The 21963-nt window shown below is 39.7% G+C and overlaps 1 protein-coding gene across 1 annotated transcript; it reads left to right on the forward strand.

The window, feature by feature from the left end:
• Window positions 1-420: 420 nt before the first annotated feature.
• On the forward strand, window positions 421-3887 carry hoxc11b (homeobox C11b). Its single transcript, XM_084395855.1, is given in 3 exon segments — window positions 421-1069; window positions 1072-1077; window positions 1857-3887. Coding segments are annotated over 3 exon segments (873 nt in total). The 5' UTR covers window positions 421-435; the 3' UTR covers window positions 2090-3887.
• The last annotated feature ends 18076 nt before the right edge of the window (window positions 3888-21963 follow it).

The raw sequence follows: 21963 nt of genomic DNA on the forward strand, positions 1-21963 counted from the left end.
TGACATAATTATGGAGATTTAACTCTTGTTATGACTGAGGGTAGAAAGCCATAATTATTTCTATTTAAGGCACATTCATTACAATATTTTTGAATACTATTGAAAACTGTAACACTCTGTCCTGCAAATGTGTAGGCTATTATATGCCATAATATGGCATTACAGGTACATACTTGGATTGAAATATTAATAGTGAAAAAACGAATAGGCTACTGCCAGAGCACCATGATCTCGTCGTCTGTGAAACAGTAAATTCAGCCGCCTTTACCTTGAGCTGAACGTTTCTAAATTGATATACGAGAATTTCAACTTTGGATCACGTGTCTTAGAGCGAGTTAGTGGTGGGATATAACGTGTCATCTCACCTTCCCAATTTTTTTCTTCTGTTCGGATCCAAAGCATTCATTTTGATCTACCGGAGAACTGAAGGGAATAATGTTTAACTCTTTCAATCTAGGTAACTTCTACTCCCAGTCTTGTAAACAACGGACTTCCGAGTTTGGAGAGCGGGCGGACTGCGCCACAAAACTCTTCCTCCCCAGAACCTTTTACGCCCCAGAATATTCTACCGTTTCTTCGCTTTTACCACAAGCCCAGTCACGGCAAATCACATATTCGTATTCCACTAACTTCACGCAAGTTCCGCCAGTCAGGGATTTATCATGTGAGTTGAATCAGTCGGGTAAGTGGCACCACAGGGGGAACTATTCCTCTTATGCGGAGGAGGACAGAGATTGCCTTCCGCCGTCAGCCACCATGACGGAAAAGTGGATGAAGAACGAAAATGTCTACAGTCACCACCATTATCACCCGGGTATTAACCATTCCAGCACTGGCTTTTACTCCAGCACTGGAAAGACCAACGTTTTTTCACAAAGTTTTGGTCGTTTTTTGGACTGTTCCAATAGCGGATTGGAAGATAACTGTTTGCAGAAAGGCAGCTCTGGAAAGCCTGAGTCTTCAGTCCTCGTCAGTGCTGGAGATGTAGAGAAAGAGCATGAGAAAAACAGAACCTCGGGTTCTTTTCAAACCTCGTCGGGGACAAAAAACGACAACCAAACCAAATCCGGTTAGTATGTGTTCGTCGCTGTAAAACGTTGGCTAGAGCGGTGTTTCGTATTAGATTTTATGTGGAGTTTTATAAGCATTCAAGGGGTTTTATTATAACCTGGCTACAAAGCTTTTTCTGTGAGCGGGAAGAATTTTTACAATGGGAAAGGTCTTTGAAAAAACACCATGTGTCACACAACGTGTTAGTCTGTCAAATTGTGCGAGGAAGCAATGGTGACAAATAGTAACTTTGATCATGAACTTGTATCGAACGTTTTAAGGGATGTTAGCCAATAATAAAAAGCAATTGAGCAGAACGTTGCTTTCAGCATCTGAGAAGAGGAAAGCCGCTGTAAGTAAAACCCACCACAGCAAAAAGCTAATTCTATAATTTAGCAGAAAGTTTAATGCGTTTTTGAAAATAACTTTATTCTGAGAAATGCATTAAAGGGAAAACAAACCCGTTACTTCACAATAGTGTATCATTTTGAATAGCCTAGATTGTATAGACTAGATCGTTCTCTCCATTTATTCTATTATTGTTTATTTAATTGTGGCACGTGACATAAAATGCACTGCCAAAGTTATGTTTTAATATTTTACATGTTTGTTGTTGTTGTTTTTTTTATGGGGGGAAAGGTTATTTAGTAACAAATAGATTACTGTTACTAATATTGTTGTTTTTCATTATTAAAGTTGCAGGTAGTGATACATCCATAATGAAATAAAGCCAATAATTGATCATTTGATAATAGCATTGCTGTGGCAGTTTTTGACCTCTCTCTTTCTTGTTTAATTGCTCTTAGCTACCCCACGAGTGAGGAAGAAGCGATGTCCATACACCAAGTTTCAGATCCGAGAACTGGAGCGAGAATTCTTCTTTAATGTTTACATCAATAAAGAGAAACGGCTTCAGCTCTCCAGAATGTTAAACCTCACTGACCGACAGGTCAAGATTTGGTTCCAGAACAGACGGATGAAGGAAAAGAAGTTAAGCCGAAATCACCTGCAATATTTTTCTGGAAACCCCCTATTGTGAACTGTGAACTTTTCTTCGAGGGACAAAAAGTATGTGACTTTTGAAAGGAAACGGAACCGATCTTTGTGTATAGTTGTGAATAGAGTGAATGTTTCTCCGAGATATGCTGTGCAAATACAAACAAACATTTGCGTCAACTCGGAGACAATGAAAAAGCATGTTTCGTTATATTGTATGTTTCAGTGCAACATTAGCCTACTTAACTGGCTCTGCTTCAACAAGCTGCTGAAAAACCAACGCAGTGTTAAAAATCTCTTCGCACCATTTTATTGTTTGCGTTTTCCATATGCCGTGAGAAAGCAAAAATGCTTAAACGATTGGACGTGCATAAAAAAAAGACAAAAGAAAAAGAAAAAAATATATGTTCGATATGTTCAAATATGTTCAAACGCGCATATAATGTTTTAAAAAATCCCGTAAATCAGATGTGATTATGAATGACTAAGAATGTTGTTTTTCGGTCAAATCAAGGTAAGAATACATTTTGTAATTTAACGTTTGACTTAAAAGTAAAAAAAAAAAAAAAAAAAGAAGAAAAGAAATCATTATGTTTTAATCATCTAGTGTAATAATGCTTTAAAGAAATACTTATTTTGATGTGACATAAATCACACATAGTACTTTATTATAACTATAGCCTGTTAGGCCTTTTTGATATACATTTGAAGTGAACACATAAGCTACTGAAGTTATTGAATTGTAACTTCATCATTACAAATGCGTTATTACAAAAAAAATTAAATACATGACATAAAAGCAGAAATATGAAAGGGCATTAATGTATATCTTAGTTTAACAATAGAATTGTCAGTACATTTGACAGTCACTTTAACCATATTTCAAATACAATATAATTATTAATTTACTTTTAAAGTAGCCTAATTAAAATAGTCCATATTTATAGTCAACTAATTACATTTCAATTTAAACTACATTTTAATCCAATTGTAAATAACCTCCAATTAAGTGTACGAAAACATTACATTCAATTAGCACGTATACTTGTATTCTTTTAAAGTACAGTATAGTCAACATTTGAAGTGGTTAAAAAAGGTCATCAAAGTAGTCCTAAGATGTTGGCTACTGTATAATATTTTCTTAAGCCCTCTTTTTAAAAGTATGCTAAAGTGTAGACCTACTTATTTTTCACAAGGGAAAGGATCTTTTGCGCTTCGTCAAAAACTCGCCCAGTCTAGAGACAGTCTAAAGGCAGACGCAACACGCAAGTGATTGTTCCTTCAACCGAGATTCTGCTGTCAGAAAGAGAAGGCACAATTTATATTTGTAGCTGTAGTGCTGTGCTTTCAAAACATTTTAGACATGTAAATATGTAAGAACATGTTAAATCGGTGTTTAAACAAAGAGGTCTAAAAAACATGTTAATGTTTTATTACGAAAAAAAAAAGTCTGCACCTAACACATAAAAATCAACTTTTTTATTGATTAAAGGCGCTGCCTTTAATTAAACAAACATTTTGTTTTATCATTTAACCCCATAAGCACTGGTAACTTTTTACTTTTCTTTAAAAAAAAAAGAAAAAAGAAAAAAAAAGAACCTATTTTGGAACTTTTGGTGACACACGAAAAGGTTGGTACCAAAGGTCTCTATCTAACAAAGAAAATGAGCACGGTAGGCGTTATGGAGATATATAATAAATAATTAATCAAGATTAATGAAGAATGTTTTGATAATAATGCATTGAATGTAAACAACAGCAATATACTGTCTACGTTTAAGGAGGTCAAGCATTGTCCACCTTTAAAAAGCACAGTGTCGCTGATGGAATTCTGTTATGACGTGTCTGGATAAGGAGAAACTCCGTCAGAAAGTAGCTCTAAAGGGGCTTACAGAGAACATGAGGGCGGTTCTCAACGTGTCTGTTTTTTTTTGGTTTGTTTTGTCTTTCAAAATAATTGATTAAAGAATGTAACTGTTTAATTTTAGGCTAATATAAAATTAACAATTTTCTTCGCTCCATCAATTAATGGAACGGCTTAATAATAAAAAAATAAAAAAATAAAAAAATAAATAAAAAAAATGTTGTTGCTTATCTAAACTGGGGTTCATTTCCCGAAAGCATCGTTAGCCAACTATAGTTTACATTTACATTTATGCATTTGGCAGACGCTTTTAACCAAAGCGACTTACATTGCATTTCAAGGCACACATTTACATTCTTGTCAGTTTATCAGTTTGTTATTCATGTGTAAAAAAAAACTAACCCCCAAATAAAAATAACTATTATTATTTTTAATAGGAGTATAAGGGACGCTCAGAGGGTTCAGTGAAAATGTGGGTTCTTAATCAATCAATTACTCACAGGAACAACAAACATGCACCAGTCCATATTATGCAAAAAAAAAAAAAAAAAAAGATTCTCCACCTGTATACATATTGGACTGTCCCCTGATATTTGTTCAGGCATATCTTGACTTGTCTAGGCTTGTTCAAGCATTAATAAAGATGTATACGTTGTTGGGCTTTCATACATAGCCGCTCCCAAATGTTGCTCAAGACATTTGAACCTGGAAGAAAGTCCTTCCTAAGTGGAAGGATTGGTGTTGTCATCATCCAAGTTTGGGAAGAGGGACTGACCAAACCACAGGTCTAACATAACTCCAATCTTGAACCTGAACTGCAACTGTATTACTTATACGTCCATGCAGGTCCAGGGAAGGTATGGGTCACCTTGCCCATTGGCCAGAGGGCTTGTGGAAACTGTGGGTCCATGATGAGCACTGGTAAACCCTGAGCTTGTCATTGTCCTTTTGCCATTTTTATCTTTCATGGAGATTTGGCAGATAGTGATTAATAAATCTATAGCCAGGAATTGGTCAACAAGTATTTGGTTAGGCCTGCATGCTGGAGTCATACATTACTTATGGGAGAGAAGAGTCATGGTGACCCATGAGCAGAATGCTGGGTGTGATTGGGTCTGGGTCTGTAATATCCGATGATACGCTTGACATTCACAATGCCCTCCACCTCAATGAGAACAGTGTGGAGGACAGTTTCAGGGACTTGTCTGTTCCTCAACATGACATCATGACTTTCAAGGCTTGTTTCACTGATTTTACTCTTCTCTCCCAAATACCACCAAAATGAATAAATCTGAAAAAGATTTTATGTTCAGCTAATTGACCCTTTAATCAAGGCGCCATAGCTTTTTAGGCCTCTTTAATCTCTGTTCCCTCCAACAAATTTGGTATCAGAGAAGAGCTGGAAAGGCTTCCCTCTTCTAGCTATAAAATCTCCAGAGACATCAAGACGGCATCAGTGTGGAGACTCTCAAGTAGATCCAGATCGAGGCATCAGGTGATCATACTTGAAGACTATTTCCCCATCTCTTTTCAGTTCGTTGTCCTATTTTTACAGTAAATGGGCCAAAACAGTCCATTCCAGTGGAATATAAGGGGGTCTTGTAAAGACGAACTGGTGGGAGATCGGCCATCATGTGGATGTTAGGTTGGGCACGCCACTTTTGACATTCAACACAGATGAGTTGATGTTTCTTCATGACTCTTAAAATCCAATAGTTGACATCTGAGCTCTGCAAGGACTCTTTCTGGCCCTGGATGAAGGAGATTGGCATCATATTCATTGATAAGGAGTTTACTTAGTTGTTGATGGGGATCGAGAACTATGGGATGCATGGCATTCGGAATACGACAAGAAAGAATTCTGTAGGATACACCTTTGAATCCTTGCTCATAGCCGCCCTGCCTTTCTCCTTACTGCCTTGTACGCTCCTTTGAAAGCTTCCACACTCCTCATTTATTGCCTCCTCGCGGTGCAATTAGAGGATGCGTTTCCTTTCCTCGCTTCCTTTTCGCATCTGAGCTCCACCCCCTTAGGATGCGAGAGAAGGATGGACCGGAGTATCCTCCTCATGACTCGTCAGGATGCTTACACACTGGGTGCTTCTCAATATCCCTCCTAGTTTCCTCGCTCCTCCGTCCTCCATCCGATGACCAGGAAACCGATCGAGCTCAGCCATTTTGAAGGACATCTCAATTCTCTAATTGCACCGCGAGGAGGCAAGGATCGAGGAGGCTTCCAGAGGAGTTATGAGCGAGGATGCACAGGTGTATCCTATGCGGAAGTCTTTCTTGTCGAGAAACCTGACGCACGTATAAATTCTCCTCCCCCTTCACATCTGTTACAATCATTTTAATTTATACTTAACCTTTGCAGTTTAAATAAACCACACATCTCACATATTTCAACAGGGCATCTTGCTTTATTATTATTTATTATGAATTTCTTAAATAACCAAACTAAAACAACATAAGGACAGATCCTTTGAGCGCAGCTGATGACGATGTGAAGTGACGCTCGAGTGATCAAGTATTCCAATGTATAAATAAGCTTTTTGAAAATTGGAAAAATATATGGTCCATACAACAAAGGTTTTTCCTCACAAACAAAGTAAAATAAATATCTTTTAAATTAATTCATAATATTTACCCTGTCAAAAATGTCTTTAAAAGAAAAATTCTGATCTGATTTTGACACTAATTACTCTTTCTGTCAGAATGACACTGAAACTCCTCTTCACTTTTGGTCATGCAGTTATACTTTGAAACTTTGGAAAGATGTTAGTTGGTTTATCTCAAGCTTCATCTTCTCTATGAATCCCAAAACTGTTATTTTTGGATTTTTTGAAGCAATTTCATCCTCTCTTAACCCAAAAGAACATGTACAATTTGCAAGACCTGCAAACGTTTTACCTTAATGTTTAGATTTATTTTCATTTCAGTAATGCCCTCTTTCTTTCTTTTTTCCCCCATTGTTGTTTATTTCACTGTCTAACTGTTTTTTGTTTTTTTGTTTTGTGCTGTGTTGTTGTTGAAGTGTTTTCTTTCACTGTTCTTTGTATTTTGGTTATTGGTATTGGTAATAATTATTGTTGTTCCAATTTTGTTGTTTCACACTGTAAACTGAATGTTCAAATAAAGCATTAAAGAAAATACCTCGATTCCTCCGTCCTCCTTTTCTTTCCTTTCCTTGCAGACTTCCCTCGCATCCTACAGGGGTGGAGTTGAGACGCGAGGAAAGGAAACGAGGATGCAAAAATAAGAATTGAGAAGCACCCACTATTTGTTCCTCGCCTCTTCGAGGTGTAATTAGAGAATTGAGAGATGACTGAGTTCGATCTGTTTCCGGGTCACGGGCTGGAGGACATATGAGCGAGGATACGAGAAAGCACCAATTGGTTCTCATTTCTAATTTGAGCATCCTCGTTTCCATTCCTCGCGTCTCCAGATTACTGGCTGGAGGACCGAGGAGCCAGCAAACGACATTACAGTTAAATTAAAAAGATACAAATTACATTAAATATATTAAAGCTAATGAAACATGTTTCAAGTGTAAATGAGTGTAAATTCGTTTTTCAATTCTCATCATTCTTTTCTTTTTATTGCATTTAAAAGTAATAGCCTACAGTGTAGGCTACTCTACTTGGGCGAAGAGACCTATACATATTAATGTACCGAATGTTTGAACCCAGTTCTTCATTAATCAGTAGAGTTTGGAAAAAAGAAGAAGACTACAATTCAATAAAAGTGGAACGAATTGTTTCAGAAATCATCCAGGTGGTCACAGAAAGTAAATATCATTAAAAAAAAACGTCAGTATATGGACTCAATAGAGTGCCAGTCAGATTCATATTTTACCAGCATATTACAAAGAGCAGTCGCAACAATGATGCGTTTTAATGTGACGAGTAGGACGGGCTTGTTAAAAAAACAAAACTTTTTTTTTTTTTTTCTCAGGAGCTCATTTCACATGGTGCACAAAGGCACTTCGCCCCTCAGAGGCTGCTATTACACTGGGACAGTTTTATAATAACGGTTAAAAATGCGAGGACATCAGAGTGATGGAATATTAATATGTGGAAGCAGAAAAACAGGAGCTCGAGCCGTCGCGGGAAGAATAAGGTAAGCCTGCACTTTGGCACATATATGACTTAAACAGCACGTTAAGAGCTGATTATTTTTTCATATTTCAGGAAATAGGCTACCGAATTTGTGCGGTCTGTTGTTTTAGGTGTAGGCCTATTGGTCTCATGCTCATTGTCTTCAGAGAGCTTTCAGATTTTTAACGGCGTTCATGTGTCTGAGTATTTTTTCCGTATTGTCGTATTATTTGATTGGATATAGACATATAGGCTACATGCATATCCACCTCTAAATATAGGCTATTAAAGGAACGGTTTGAAGTGTAGCTAGCCTGTTCAGCTGATGCGTGGTTTAGGTAGTTTGATGTTGTTGAGATTGACTTCCTGGCGACAAGACGAAGAAACTGTCTTCATTACGTCAGTTAGCCTTCATCAAGGCCGTGCATTTCCGCCGAATTATCCTTCCTTACACACACACACCTCAAATGGCATTGTAAATGAACCACCGCCGCCGGCTCTACAATAGCCTACACTATCATTTATATCCTTTCAACATCTTCCTCGGTTTTATATGGTGGCCAGTAAAAAATTCTATGGCTTCCAGTGGGTGAATTGGGGATATAAACCCAGAGGTTGAAAGCAACGATCTCCCTGCTTTGTTGGTAGACATGCATATTGTTGGCGAACAGGGTGATTTCGTGGGGTGTTTCAAAAAAAGTGTATCTTGTTTCATATTTAATTGTTAGTTAATTGTGACAGTGTGTTTTTTTTTTTTTTTTTTTGATAAGCAAACGACGCCCCGTGTAAAATAAGATGCACATAATCCTAATGTTGGACTCTATTTTAATAAAATATTGTGCAACTGACAGTGTACCGAAAATAATTAAAGCAATATGGCAAGGTAGGTAGGTTACAATAATTTTTGTAAAACAAATGAAATGGATAAAAGACGTAGGCCTACCTTTCCTGTCGCAACATTTTTATCTAAAGTAAGTGCAATCTCTCATGAATCGGAATTATTCCTCAATGAAGTTAAAAAAGCTCTTCTGAAGCCTTTTTGTCACATAAGCCAGGTTTTTAAATGCATAAGTTCACCTATAGTTCTGTTTAGCCACAGGCTTAGGTGTAGCTATTGTGTATTTTTTACAGATTAATTTATTTGTGTTTGCTTCGTTTTTAGCTCTTTTCTGATTACACAGAACAGAACGATGAAGGATTCTCTAATTTAAAAAAAAAAAATCTATAGGCGATAGATTAAAAACTGCATCTACTGAGCTAAAATTGTAAGCCTTTTTTTAAGATTTACGCAATTTAATTAGTAAAATTCCACCAAATTAAATTGAGAGTAATCCTCATTTAATTTAATTGAATAATTGATTAAGGATTGTTCAATTCATTCAATTAAATCACGTAAGGATTATTCAATTCAATTTGATGGAATTTGAAATCTTACAAAAAGGGCTTCTTTTTTTGTTGAATGATTGCATAACTGCAATCAATGCCATTATCTTTAACATAACTCATGTCATCTTCTGTTAACTTCCACAGTGCATATTGAAATGCAGAACACTGTAGGGTTTATGGAATGAAAGGTGCTTATTGGAAACTGTTCATGTGTTCAGATTTGTTTCTTAATTTGTTTAACACAAACTAAAATGTGTGTTTAGATAAACCAACCTGGTACAATCAATTTGATTATTTGAGGCTGACTGAAAGTTATGTAAGTATATTTGCACTTAAGTGATAAGGCTTAGTTCCGTGACTTTTAGGCGCAAAACGTCGTTTCGCTGGGAATAAGTACCAAAATATTGTACACATTACATTACATAGGCCTACCTAAACGTCAATTGCATAATCAACTTCTCAATATAGAATTCTATCAGAATTAATATTTCGAATGTAAATTGACTGAAAATAACAACAGTAAATCCAATAACAGACACAAGCAACCGGGCAGAAGTTTGGAATAATGTTTTAATATTTTTTTTGAAAGAAGTCTCTTCTCACCAAGGCAGCATTTGTTTGATCAAAAATACAGTTAAAACAATAATATTGTGAAATATTATTACTTTCTTTTTAAATGTTTGAACTTTCTACTTTAATATATTTTAAAACGTAATTTAGTCCTGCTATACAACGCTGAATTTTCAGCATCATTACTCCGTCCTCAATGTCACACGAACCTTCAGAAATCATTTAATATGCTGACTTGCTGCTCGGTTATTTTTAATTAATATTGGTGTTCAATATATTAAAAGTTTTATATAAAGTTTTCCCCCAGGGTTCTTTGGTGAATAAAAGGTTCAATTAGGCTAACTAAATTTACTTTGAATCAATTTAATGCGTCCTTGCTGAGTAAAGTTATTATTATTATTTACTTATATTACTTTTTTTGAATGCTTGTGTCGCGGTTTCTACAGCAGTAATATTAAGCAGCAAAACTGTTTTCAAATTGATAATAATAATAAGAAGAAGAAGAAGAAGAAGAAATGTTTCTTGAGCATCAAATCATCATATTAGAATGATTAAGGATCACTGAAGACTGGAGTAATGATGCTGAAAATTCAGCTTTGATCACAGGAATAAATTACCTTTTAAAATATATATTTAAATAAAAACGATTTTTGTATATTAATATTTCACAATATTACTGTTTTTAATGTAGGCCTATTTTGATTAAATAAATGCTGCCTGTGGTGAACATGAGAGACTAATTATTCCAAGCTTTTGACCGGTGTATAAATGTGTCTGGTAGTGGTCAATTAATAAATCCCCAATCCATTGAGGCAATTTAAAACGAACACATCAATGAACACTAGATGTCACTGTCCTCCAATCATGTCAAACCAGGTTGCGTTGCACTAATAACTTCGTTTTTTTCAATTGCTAAGAAGCGTTTGCCAATTCTTAAAATACTTTTTCTAAACTCTTAACACAGCAACACACCTACATCACACAATTAGCCAAATAGTAAATTTTCTGCCCAAAACCAAATTTTCTTAAATAAATACAAACTCTACATTTCAAAATGCACAAAAACTTTTTCAGTATACTCTAACTCTATCAAAACACTGCAAACAGTGTACGAATAATTCGTTAAAAACTCTAGCACTCGTTTTCTATCCAACATGAACACATAGTCAATCATAGCACAATGACTATCAAAATATTAACAGCTGGTGGCAATACAAAAACTGCATTACTTGTCATGTTTCAGTTCTATCTGTATAGAACAGACAGTATGAAATCCTTTTTTTTTTATTCATTCAGCTTTCTGTGTGTGAATTCATGGTGCATTAGATAGTATGTGTGCAACATAATATCTAGTTCAAAAATGTTCATATATAATCTTCTTAATGATTAGATTTGGATAGTTTTCTTCTAGAAAGACAAAAACTTCAGGTGGAGAAAAAGGTGGAAGTTTTTTCTCCACCTGAAGTTTTTGTCTTTCTAGAAGAAAACTATCCAAATCTAACATAATATCTAAATGTGAAGGAGTCATCAATACTTTAAAGTATGTATAACTGAAAAAAACAAACCAGTAAGTGACAGAATTGCTGCAGTAAAGGCTTTATTAGCAATATGAATTACAATACTTTGTTACTGTAATACAGTAAATAGCAACTGCATTGATAGCCCTCATGAAATGCATGACTTACCTGTTGGTTTGTTGAAAAATCCGGATAATGGAAGCAACGGTTGACAATCTGAGATTAGGCTGGACTCTTTCACCAGCCTTTCTCAATGATAGACCATGGTTTATTACATGGTCTATGATGGCTTATTTCATCCGTGACAACAGCTCTTACTCTCCTTTGAACAGCAGCACGCATTCTTACTCCTCTCCCTCTCCTTCTCCCTTGTCTTGGTCCAACTAGTCCTCTCCGTGGTCCAACTAGTCCTCTCCCTCGACCATCTAGTCCTCTTCCTCATCCAGACATTTTCTTTATTTTTCTGATCCTCTGTTGTTCTGTGTTGCTTTGAACAAAACTAATCCAAAGAGTGCCTTTTTATTGTGTATGTCCATGTAATGGAAAGTCTTCAACACCTGGCTATGTCTCTGATTGAGATTGGAATCTATATATATATATATATTTATAGCCTATATTTGTTTCAATACTTTTGAGCTGATATTGTTGCAGAAGTAGCGACTTTATACTGTATATATGGTTTGGAACATTAGGTCTTCATTTCTGGCGAGCTGTGTTAAAGCATTTGTAAAAGACTATAAAGATCCACAATTTTGGTATTGGGTATGCTTATATGTAGAGGTTTAGGTACATTCTAGAAATGCGTCAATTGACTGCATTTTGTGTGAAAACAACATGAATTGTGTTAATGGTATGGTCACAACAGACAGATGTTGAGCTAATTGTGTTTAGAGTTTTGAAAATGTGACTACAGATTGGACAAAAGGATGTTAGCAATTGAAAAAAACTATAATAACATTGCACTTTGCAGACGGTCCCTGCTTACTGTCTCTCAGCCGCCTGCTCATAGAGACCCATTTATATTATAAAGCTTGTTTTGAGGGAAAATTGTGTTGTAGCTTGTTGTCTACGACGTTACTATGTTTGTAAATGGGTGCCATTTGTGTTTTAACAACGTTTAGCTCACGGTTGAATTGAATTGAATTTCATAGAATTTTTGCATATGGAAGTCAATGCCTACCGTCAACTGTCTGGTGAACAACCTTCTTCACAATATCTTATTTTGTGTTCAGCAGAAGAAAGAAACTAATACAGATTTGCAACAACATGAGGGTGAGGAAATGATGGCAGATTTTTTGGGGGTGAACTGTTCCTTTAACTTGTGAGCTCGGCTGTGGAAACTTCAAGAGCTGAAATGGCTGTCAGTCAGATAAAGGAGACATCTATGTGGACTGGACCAAGGTCAACTCAACATGTGGCCTAAAGTCAAGAGTGTGAATTTGCAAGTGTCCACCAGCAGGGAGCAGCAGCCTTCCTTTCTCTGAGCCTGTAACCAGGTAGGGGACCGGGTAAGTTTGTAACATCTAAAAATATTTTGTAACATTTGAGTGATTTGGACAGCACATGTTATCATTAGTTTAGGCTAGTGTTAGTGTAGTTATTGCATAGGTTATTTCATAATTCATTTATATTTTGAATAATGATAAATTGATATTCTTTTTTTTTCTGGTCATCATTAAGATTTTCACTCATTACCTGGCAGAACCTAAATTAAGTAAAATATTTGTAGGGTGAACTAAGGGTGATTGGGACAGTAGGCTATAAGCCTAGATCCCTTTTGTTGTACATTTTCCGTTGTGTTGTGGATTCATTTCGTCGTGTTGTGAACTACTGAGCCACCGTATCCCATTTATCAGCAACGGCAATTTATTCATTGATTTCTAGCCCTTGCATTAGCTTTACTACTAGATATATTTATGGAGATGAGAAATAAAAACCCCTAGAACCCAGCCATGATCAGCTGTTCGGCCGAGCTGTCGATGTTGTTACGGAAAGGCCGAAGCTGATTGGTTGTTTTTTGTCACATGACCTGCTGTGCGCTTGCGGCATTGTTAAATTCTTGCCGCGCGCCTACATTTGAAATACTGAATTTGGACGAGCAAAAAACACGACATGTTAACGGCCCCGGAATTATCCTGACACCGCTGTGTCTGTAGAGAGGTAAAGGGAGGGGAGGGAGGCATTCACAGGGGAGGGACTGGTTGACACTTCAGGACTGCGCTGTCATCGTGTCCAGGCGCAGCTCCTTCATCAGATCTGGATACAGCCTGGATCCGGCGGACTGCAGTAAACCTCGGGATAAACACAGAGACTAATATTAGCGTAGACACCATTCTTCTTATGATGTAACGAGTACATCAGAATTTATGGGAAGTGTTCCCATATTTTAAAATGTATACGATGTTTAATAAGGAGCCAATGCAGAGTTGACAGAACTGGGCTAATATGGTCATACTTCCTGGTTCTAGTAAGAACTCGAGCTGCTGCGTTTTAGACCAGCTGTAATTTGTTTATTAAGCATGTAGGGCAACCAGCCAGTGGAGCATTACAATAATCTAGCCTTGATGTCATGAATGCATGGACTAATTGTTCCGCATTTGTCAATGAGAGCATATGACGTAATTTCGATATATTTTTAAGATGGAAAAATGTGAATAGAAGAAATATAGAGCTGAGTATCATCTGCAGTATTTCACTGTCTAACTCCAATAGAGTGTCTCCAATGCCAGTCCCAATGCTTTTTCGTTATCTACATGTATAATAAAATCACCAACAATTACGATTTTATCTGCAACCAGTACTAACTCTGATAGAAAGTCAGCAAATTCTTTGATAAAGTCTGTATGGTGCCCTGGTGGCCTGTATACAGTAGCCAGCACAAATCTCAAACGTGATTTATCATTTACACTATATATTGCTATATTAAGCACCAACACTTCAAAAGAATTATATTTGAAACTAGACTTCTTAGTAATTCTAAAAATATTACTATAAATTACAGCAACACCTCCCCCTTTCCCTTTCAGACGAGGTTCATGTTTATAACAGTAATCTTGCGGGGCGGTCTTACGTAATGTAATCGTTTGGTTTTAGCCAGGTTTCTGTCAAACACAGCACATCTAGATTATAGTCTGTAATCATATCATTAACAATAAGTGCTTTTGAAGTAAGGGATCTAATATTCAGCAACCCAAGCTTTATCATTTGCTCGTTTGTATTATATTTGTTTTTTATTTGTTGAACACCAATTACATTTTTACCCTTAGATGAGTTTGGAAGTTTTTTTGTATGTCCTAATTCGGGGAACAGACACAGTCTCTATATGATGATATCTAGGTGAAAGAGGCTCTGTGATGGGATTTATCTGACCTTGGTGAGTGACGTGAGACAGCTAGCAGACGGTCGGTTAAGCCAGTCAGTCTGCGTCCTGACCTTGCTTTGATGTCAGGCGCTCTGGCTCCCCGCAAACATGTGACTATGGTGGCTGGTGTCTCTATTTTCACATTCCGTGTAATAGAATTGCCAATAACTAGGGCACATTCAACAGGATTCACAGTGGGTGTTTCACTGAGAGGGGAGAATCTATTTGAAGTTGTAATCGGAACGGAAGAGCGGTGTTTTGTCCCGCGACTACAGCGTCTCACCGTCACCCAATTGCCCTGCTGCACAGGCTCTACTTCAGCCGGAACCGAACAATGTACAGAGTTCACTAAGCTAGTCGCATCCAAAACAGTATCTAAAGCCCTGACGCTCTTACAATTAACCTCGATTGAGGCCCCGTTTACACGTACATGGTTATTTTGAAAAACGGAGACATTTCCCTTCGTTTGCGCCCTTCGTTTACACGCAAACGGAGGATTCGCCAATGAAACCGATTCTTTCTAAAAACTCCGGCCAGAGTGGAGATTTTGAAAATCTTCGTTTGCACGTTTGCATGTAAACAGAGAAAACCGGAGTTTTAGGCAGCGACGTCACAGAATGTGACTATTTACGGGATTCTGATTGGCTAAGGTGGGCTTGAGCTTCTCGTTACACTGCCACCTACAGGTTTGGCATGCTCTTGACAGCATATACACATGTTCGTGTGCACGATGTTATTTTTGAAAACGAAGAGGGGTGAAATGTCCGTTTATGAAAATAGCCACCTACGTGTAAACGTAGCCTAAAGCTTGGATGTGTGTCTCTAGTTCTGAAATCTTCCCCGTCAGCTTTACTATCTCCCTGAATTTATCACATGTAAATCCTGTGCTGACAGAGAAGGATATGCTAAACATGTTGCATGAGGTGCAAGTAACAATAAGAGGAGAAGATGACATGACTTACCGTGTTTGTTGACTGATCCTACTCACCTAAGTTGTTTGATGGACTCGTAAAAGGCGCGAGCGCATGCGAGAAAAATAAATAAGCTTTAGCTTATTCACCGCATCCCCCAGAGTTAGATAAGTCCATACATACTGTAATGTGTGCTGCATTTTCGGGATGTTGTCTTGGTAACTAATTAATGAGACTGATTGAGAAATGAGAAACACCGGGGTGGGAGCTGTGTATTGGGAGGCTGGGAGTGGAAGAAGGTTTATATGGAGCGAAAAAGACAGTGCAGGTGGCTCGGTTCCGACACAGTGTGGACAACAGGACGGCGGTATTCACCTTTTGTTTGGGAGGGGGGTGTCGTTCGCGGTCGTTTAGGGCCGCCGGCGATGAAGATAGACAGAGAGCGGGTGCGGGGAAAGATTATATAGATGGGAGGTTAGGAGTGCCGTCGTCGCTACTCTGCTGATTCGGAATGCTGATACAATTGAATCACAAGAGCCCGGCTGGACTTTGCCCTTTTGAAACGGACTTACGATGGGATTTCCCCATTGGTGAATGACTCCCCGATGTCAATGTGAGTGATGATGTGACGACACACCGCGGCGATACTGCTCATACTTCCCCGTTTATGAATGGACTCCCCGAGGTCAACGTGAGTGTTGAGGTGACGACACACCGCGGCGATACTGCTCATATTTCCCTAAACAGAACGGTGTGTGATCCCCCCCAAACCCCACCCCCCCCGTAATTGGGAGGGGCAGCACGTCGCTGTGGGCGAGTTAAGTGATGTTTTTTAATGTTTTATACTTGCTGTATTTATGAAATTGATGTATTGAATAAAGTTGTGCTTTATAGTGATAGAGGGGGGTAGTAAGAGTGGGTTGGACTAAAACTGAGAAGGTTTAGGGAACAGCTGTGAGTGCCCATTTGGTTGCACATGCATGAAGTTGAGGTTTAAAATGAGTTTGAAGTGCCACTGTAATTAATTTTGGGTGTTGTCACCATGCAATGAAGTGAGTGAATGCACGTAGCACTCTGTGTAGTTCTACGGCTTTCTAGGTTGAGTTGAGCCTGTCCTTCTGGTCCCCTTTGTTAATAAAACTGCTAATTTTGATTGAAGTTGGTGGTGTGTTGTCTTCTCTTGCCAGACCATACTGGCTAAAATAATTAAAGGTGGTGGCAGCAGCTTATTAGTAAGAGTAAATACTACACTGGTGGCAGCGGTGGGACGTTGGGGTCCATTATGTTGGACCAGGAGGGGGATAACACACCATCAGCTTCTCGTGATAGGGTGCCGGTAGGGCAAGGTTCAAGGATGGCAACAACACGACCAGTTTTTATGCCTGAAACATTTACAGGAGTCAGTCGTGATTGGTCAGACTGGATAGGACAATTTGAAATGGCTGCTGAGGTGAATGGCTGGGATGACAGCTTGAAATTGAAGTTCCTCTCCTTATTGTTATCTGGTAGGGTTCGAGACATTTATTGTGGATTATCCACTGAGTCCCGAAGCAGTTATGCAGTATTAAAAGCATCATTGGGGAGGTGTTTGGAGCCGTGTGATAGTGATGATTGGAACCGGGCCAGTTTTTTAGCCCGTCGGCGATTGCATAGTGAGACTGCAAGGGAGTTTGGAAATGCTTTGCGTCGTTTGATTACTAAAGCTTACCCCTCTGCTGATAATAATACACGTGATCTATTTGCTCGTGACCATTTTATAGAGCACGTGGGGAGTGGGGATTTGCGTGTCCAACTTCGCAGTGCAAAACCATCCACCTTAGAAGAGGCTGTTAATTTGGCTTCTGAATTAGAATTAATTCGAAGTTTGGAGCGTAACTGCTCTGTTGCAGATACTAAAGTGCGAGTGGTGGCCGAAAGTTTTACAGATAATAAACAAATGGAGACACTTTTGGGAGTGGTTGAAGGGTTGAGACAGGAAGTAAAAACCTTGCAGCAGACAGTTCAGTCACTACAGGCTTGTGTTGAGAGGCCACCATCGGGGAGGCGTAATGTTGCTCCTGAGACTTGGGGACAGATAGGTGGGGCTATGGACCGGTCCTCTCGTGATCGAGAGGCCTGTTGGGAGTGTGGGTGTAACCGCCATTTACGTCGGAATTGTCCCTATTTGCAGGGAAACTAGAGGGGGTGGACACAGAGGGCCAAATGCCTGCCCCCTCATTAGTGAAGTCCATGAGATTGGCCCTGTGTAACCAACCCAGCTCTGGAGTGTATCTCAATGCTAAAATAGGTGGGTCTGATGTACATTTGTTATTGGATACGGGGGCGCAGGCCTCAATTATCCCTAAGCATGTGTGGTTACAGTTAACGGAGGGGGGGTGTCAATTGTCTGATTATGGGGGGGGAGCGTCTGCTGCTAATGGGGACACTATGTACATTCTAGGCCGGTGGCAAATTATTTGTCAGTTTGGTTCCCTAGCATTAATAAATGAGTTTCTTGTAGCTGATATATCTACTCCCGATATTTTGTTGGGGATGGATTTTCTGCTGAAGTATGGGGTAATCATTGATTTGAAGGAAAAGTGCTGTTCAGTCATGGGTAGGAAGTTCCCCTTAATTTTATCAGTTGACGCTTGTCAGCCCAAGACTGTCACTGTTCAAACAGACTCCATAATACAGCCGCGTAGTGAAGTTATTATTTCTGGGGTAGTAGAAGGGCTCCTTGCAGGACCGGTAGCTGGGATGGTGGAGCCCTCCTCCTCTTTATTAAAACACTGTGACCTTTTAGTGGCTCGAGTAGTTTGTAATGTGGGGCAAGGGGTTATTCCTGTTAGAGTGATTAATGTAACAGATAATCCTCTCACCCTTAGGCAGGGGACAAAGATTGGGACCTTGTCTACAGATGTAGTAGTTGGTTCTGAAGCAGTGGCTTTCAGCCAACAGAATGAGTTAGAGGTGCCTGGAGGGGGGTCTGTGGATGGTCTCTTAATGCAGCTTGGGTTAGATCAAAAGGGACTGTCTATGGTTGAAATGCAGGCCATCCGTGAGTTGTTGGTGCAGTACGCTTCAGTGTTTAGTACCGGAGATAATGATCTAGGGCGAACCCACCTGACCTTGCATCAGATTAATACCGGGGATGCAAAGCCAATTAAGATACCTCCACGTCGGGTTCCGTTGCATTTGCAACAAGAGGTACATGATCATATTAAGCAAATGCAAGAAAATGGGATCATACAGCCCTCCTGTAGTCCATGGGCCGCTCCGGTTGTCCCAGTAAGAAAGAAGGATGGTAGTTTGCGCTTTTGCGTAGACTACCGGAAGCTGAATGATGTTACAGCTAAAGATGCCTACCCCCTTCCCCGAATAGATGATGCCCTGGATAGTCTGACTAACGCAAAACTATTCTCCACCCTGGATCTTGCCAGTGGTTACTGGCAGGTAGAGGTAGATGGTAAAGATAAGTGCAAGACTGCTTTTTCCACAAGACATGGGCTATTTGAATTTAACGTTTTAAGTTTTGGTCTTTGTAACTCACCTAGCACCTTTCAGCGCTTAATGGATTTGGTTTTGGCTGACTTGCAATGGACTACGTGTTTAGTATATTTGGATGACATTATAGTTTTTGGTCGTTCGTTTCAGGAGCATTTATCGAGATTGGGGGAGGTATTGGCTAAGTTGAAGGCTGCAAATCTGAAGGTAAAACCTTCTAAGTGTGATTTGTTTTTCCTCCCGTGTCCAGTATTTAGGGCATGTCATTTCTGCAGAAGGAATAATGGCCGATCCTGTAAAGGTGGAAGCAGTGAGGGGGTGGCCTATCCCTAGGACGCAGACGGAAGTGAGGAGCTTTTTAGGTTTGGCCTCCTATTATAGACGGTTTGTAAGAGGGTTCGCAGACATAGCACGTCCATTGCATCAGCTGACTGAGAAGGGGAGGAGATTCAGGTGGGGTGAGGAGTGTCAGGTAGCCTTCAATCAGTTGAAGACTAGGTTAATTACTTCCCCTGTGCTCGCTTATCCTGACCCCCAAAAAACGTTTATATTGGACACTGATGCTAGTGATGTGGGGGTAGGAGCTGTGCTTTCGCAAGAAGAGGGTGGGCTGGAACGAGTAATTGCTTACGCCAGTCGGGCCCTTACTAAAGCGGAACGCAAGTATGCTACTACAAAGAAAGAGCTGTTGGCAATGGTGACTTTCACAAAGTACTTTAAGCATTTTTTGCTAGGTAGAGAGTTTGTGTTACGCACAGACCATAACTCTTTGAGATGGTTGCATAACTTCCAAGGCTTAGAGGGACAGCTAGCTCGATGGGTGGAGCAATTGGCAAGTTTTCACTACAAAATTGTACATCGTCCTGGAAAGCAGCATGGCAATGCAGATGCCTTGTCGCGGCTACCAGCTTACGGGGAAGTTAAGGAGCAGGAAGGCTCTAGTCAGGGACCAGCTATATCAGTGTGTGTTGTTAAGGAGGGCCCCAAGGTGGTGCAGAAGAAAACTAATGTTGGGGTGGGTGATGATTTAGCACAGGCCCAGCGAGATGACCCAGAATTGGCCCTCTTAATTAATCTTAGACAGGACCCAAATGATAATGCTGCTGAAATACAGCAGAATGCTGCCCTAAAGAAGTATAGTTCTGTTTGGGACCAATTGCGGTTGCAAGATCAGCGGTTGGTACGAGTGCCCCCTCCTTACTCAGATGCATCCTCAAAAGTACAGGTGGTTCTCCCTAAGGTGCTGGTGGCATCAGTGTTAAATCAACTGCATAGTTCGGTAACGGGAGGCCATTTGGGTATTCAAAAATTGCAAGAGAAAGTAAGAGATCGTTTCTATTGGCCAGGTTGGTTTGCAGATGTAAGACAATGGTGTAGGCAATGTGTAGACTGTGCTTCACGAAAGACACATGGAAAGGCCCCTTGTGCTCCAATGAATTCCTCAGTTACATCTCGTCCTCATGAACGTATTGCTTTGGACATTTTGGGACCTCTGCCTGAGACGCCTAGGAAACATAAATATATCCTTGTTGTAAGTGATTACTTTTCTAAATGGACTGAGGCTTTTCCCCTTCCCAACCAGGAGGCACAGTCAGTGGCTTGTGTCCTGGTGGAGGAGTGGATATGTCGCTTTGGCACTCCCCGTAGTATTCATTCGGATCAGGGGCGAAATTTTGAGTCTGCCCTGTTTAAAGAATTGTGCCGACTGCTGGATATGAGTAAGACGCGTAGCTCCCCATATCATCCACAATCAAATGGTTTGGTGGAGAGGTTTAACCGTACTTTGCTGTCAATGTTGAGTTTGTTTGTTAATGAGAATCAATCTAATTGGGACTGCCTGTTGCCATATGTGTTGATGGCTTATCGGAGTAGTGTACATGCTAGTACAGGGTTTACACCTTACAAGATCTTGTTTGGACAGGAAATTGTTCTTCCTCTGGACGTGATGCTGAATGTAGGTCATCCTGAGAAGTTTGTGTCCGCCAGTGAGTATGTGACTGGGTTGGCAGACACATTATCCACAGTGGTAGAAGCAGTAAAGAGACATCAGGCTAAAGCCTCTGGGCAGCAGAAGGGGTCATTTGATCTCCGAGCTAATTTTCAGTTTTATTCTATGGGGGAATTGGTGTGGGTACGGAATAAGGCAAAGAAAAAAGGCATTTGCCCAAAATTACAAAGGCGTTACAGAGGCCCTTATAAAGTTGTGGAACGTGTCTCGGATGTATTGTATCGCTTGGTGTTAGGAGATGGGGGGGCAGAGATAGTGGTGCATTTTAACAGAATTAAACCATATGTTCTTCCTTCTCTCTCAGAAACCGTGGCACCCTTGGTCCTTCCGCAAGACGGAGCTCAATGTTCAAGTCAGAGGGTGGCTGGCCAGTTGGATGTCCCTTTGGGGGCCAGTTGGGTTCATCAAAGAGCACTTCTCCCTGCACTGCTTTCTGGTAATTTGGAAGCTCCAAAGGAAGGGTCTGCATCAGAGGCTGCTGGTCCTGTACAACAGCCTGTCCAAGGGCCGGATAATCAACAAAAGGACCCTGATGGACTGCAGGATGACTCTACAGGGGCAATACATCAGCCAAAGTTGCTACGGCCAGTGCGAGAGCGACGTCAACCTGGGTGGACACAGGACTATGAGATGGATTCAGTATGACTCAGGGACGAGTCTGTTCCATTGGGGGAGGGGATAGTGTAATGTGTGCTGCATTTTCGGGATGTTGTCTTG

The sequence above is a fragment of the Rutilus rutilus genome (assembly GCF_951802725.1).
Source record: "Rutilus rutilus genome assembly, chromosome: 22".
Classification (NCBI taxonomy): domain Eukaryota; kingdom Metazoa; phylum Chordata; class Actinopteri; order Cypriniformes; family Leuciscidae; genus Rutilus; species Rutilus rutilus.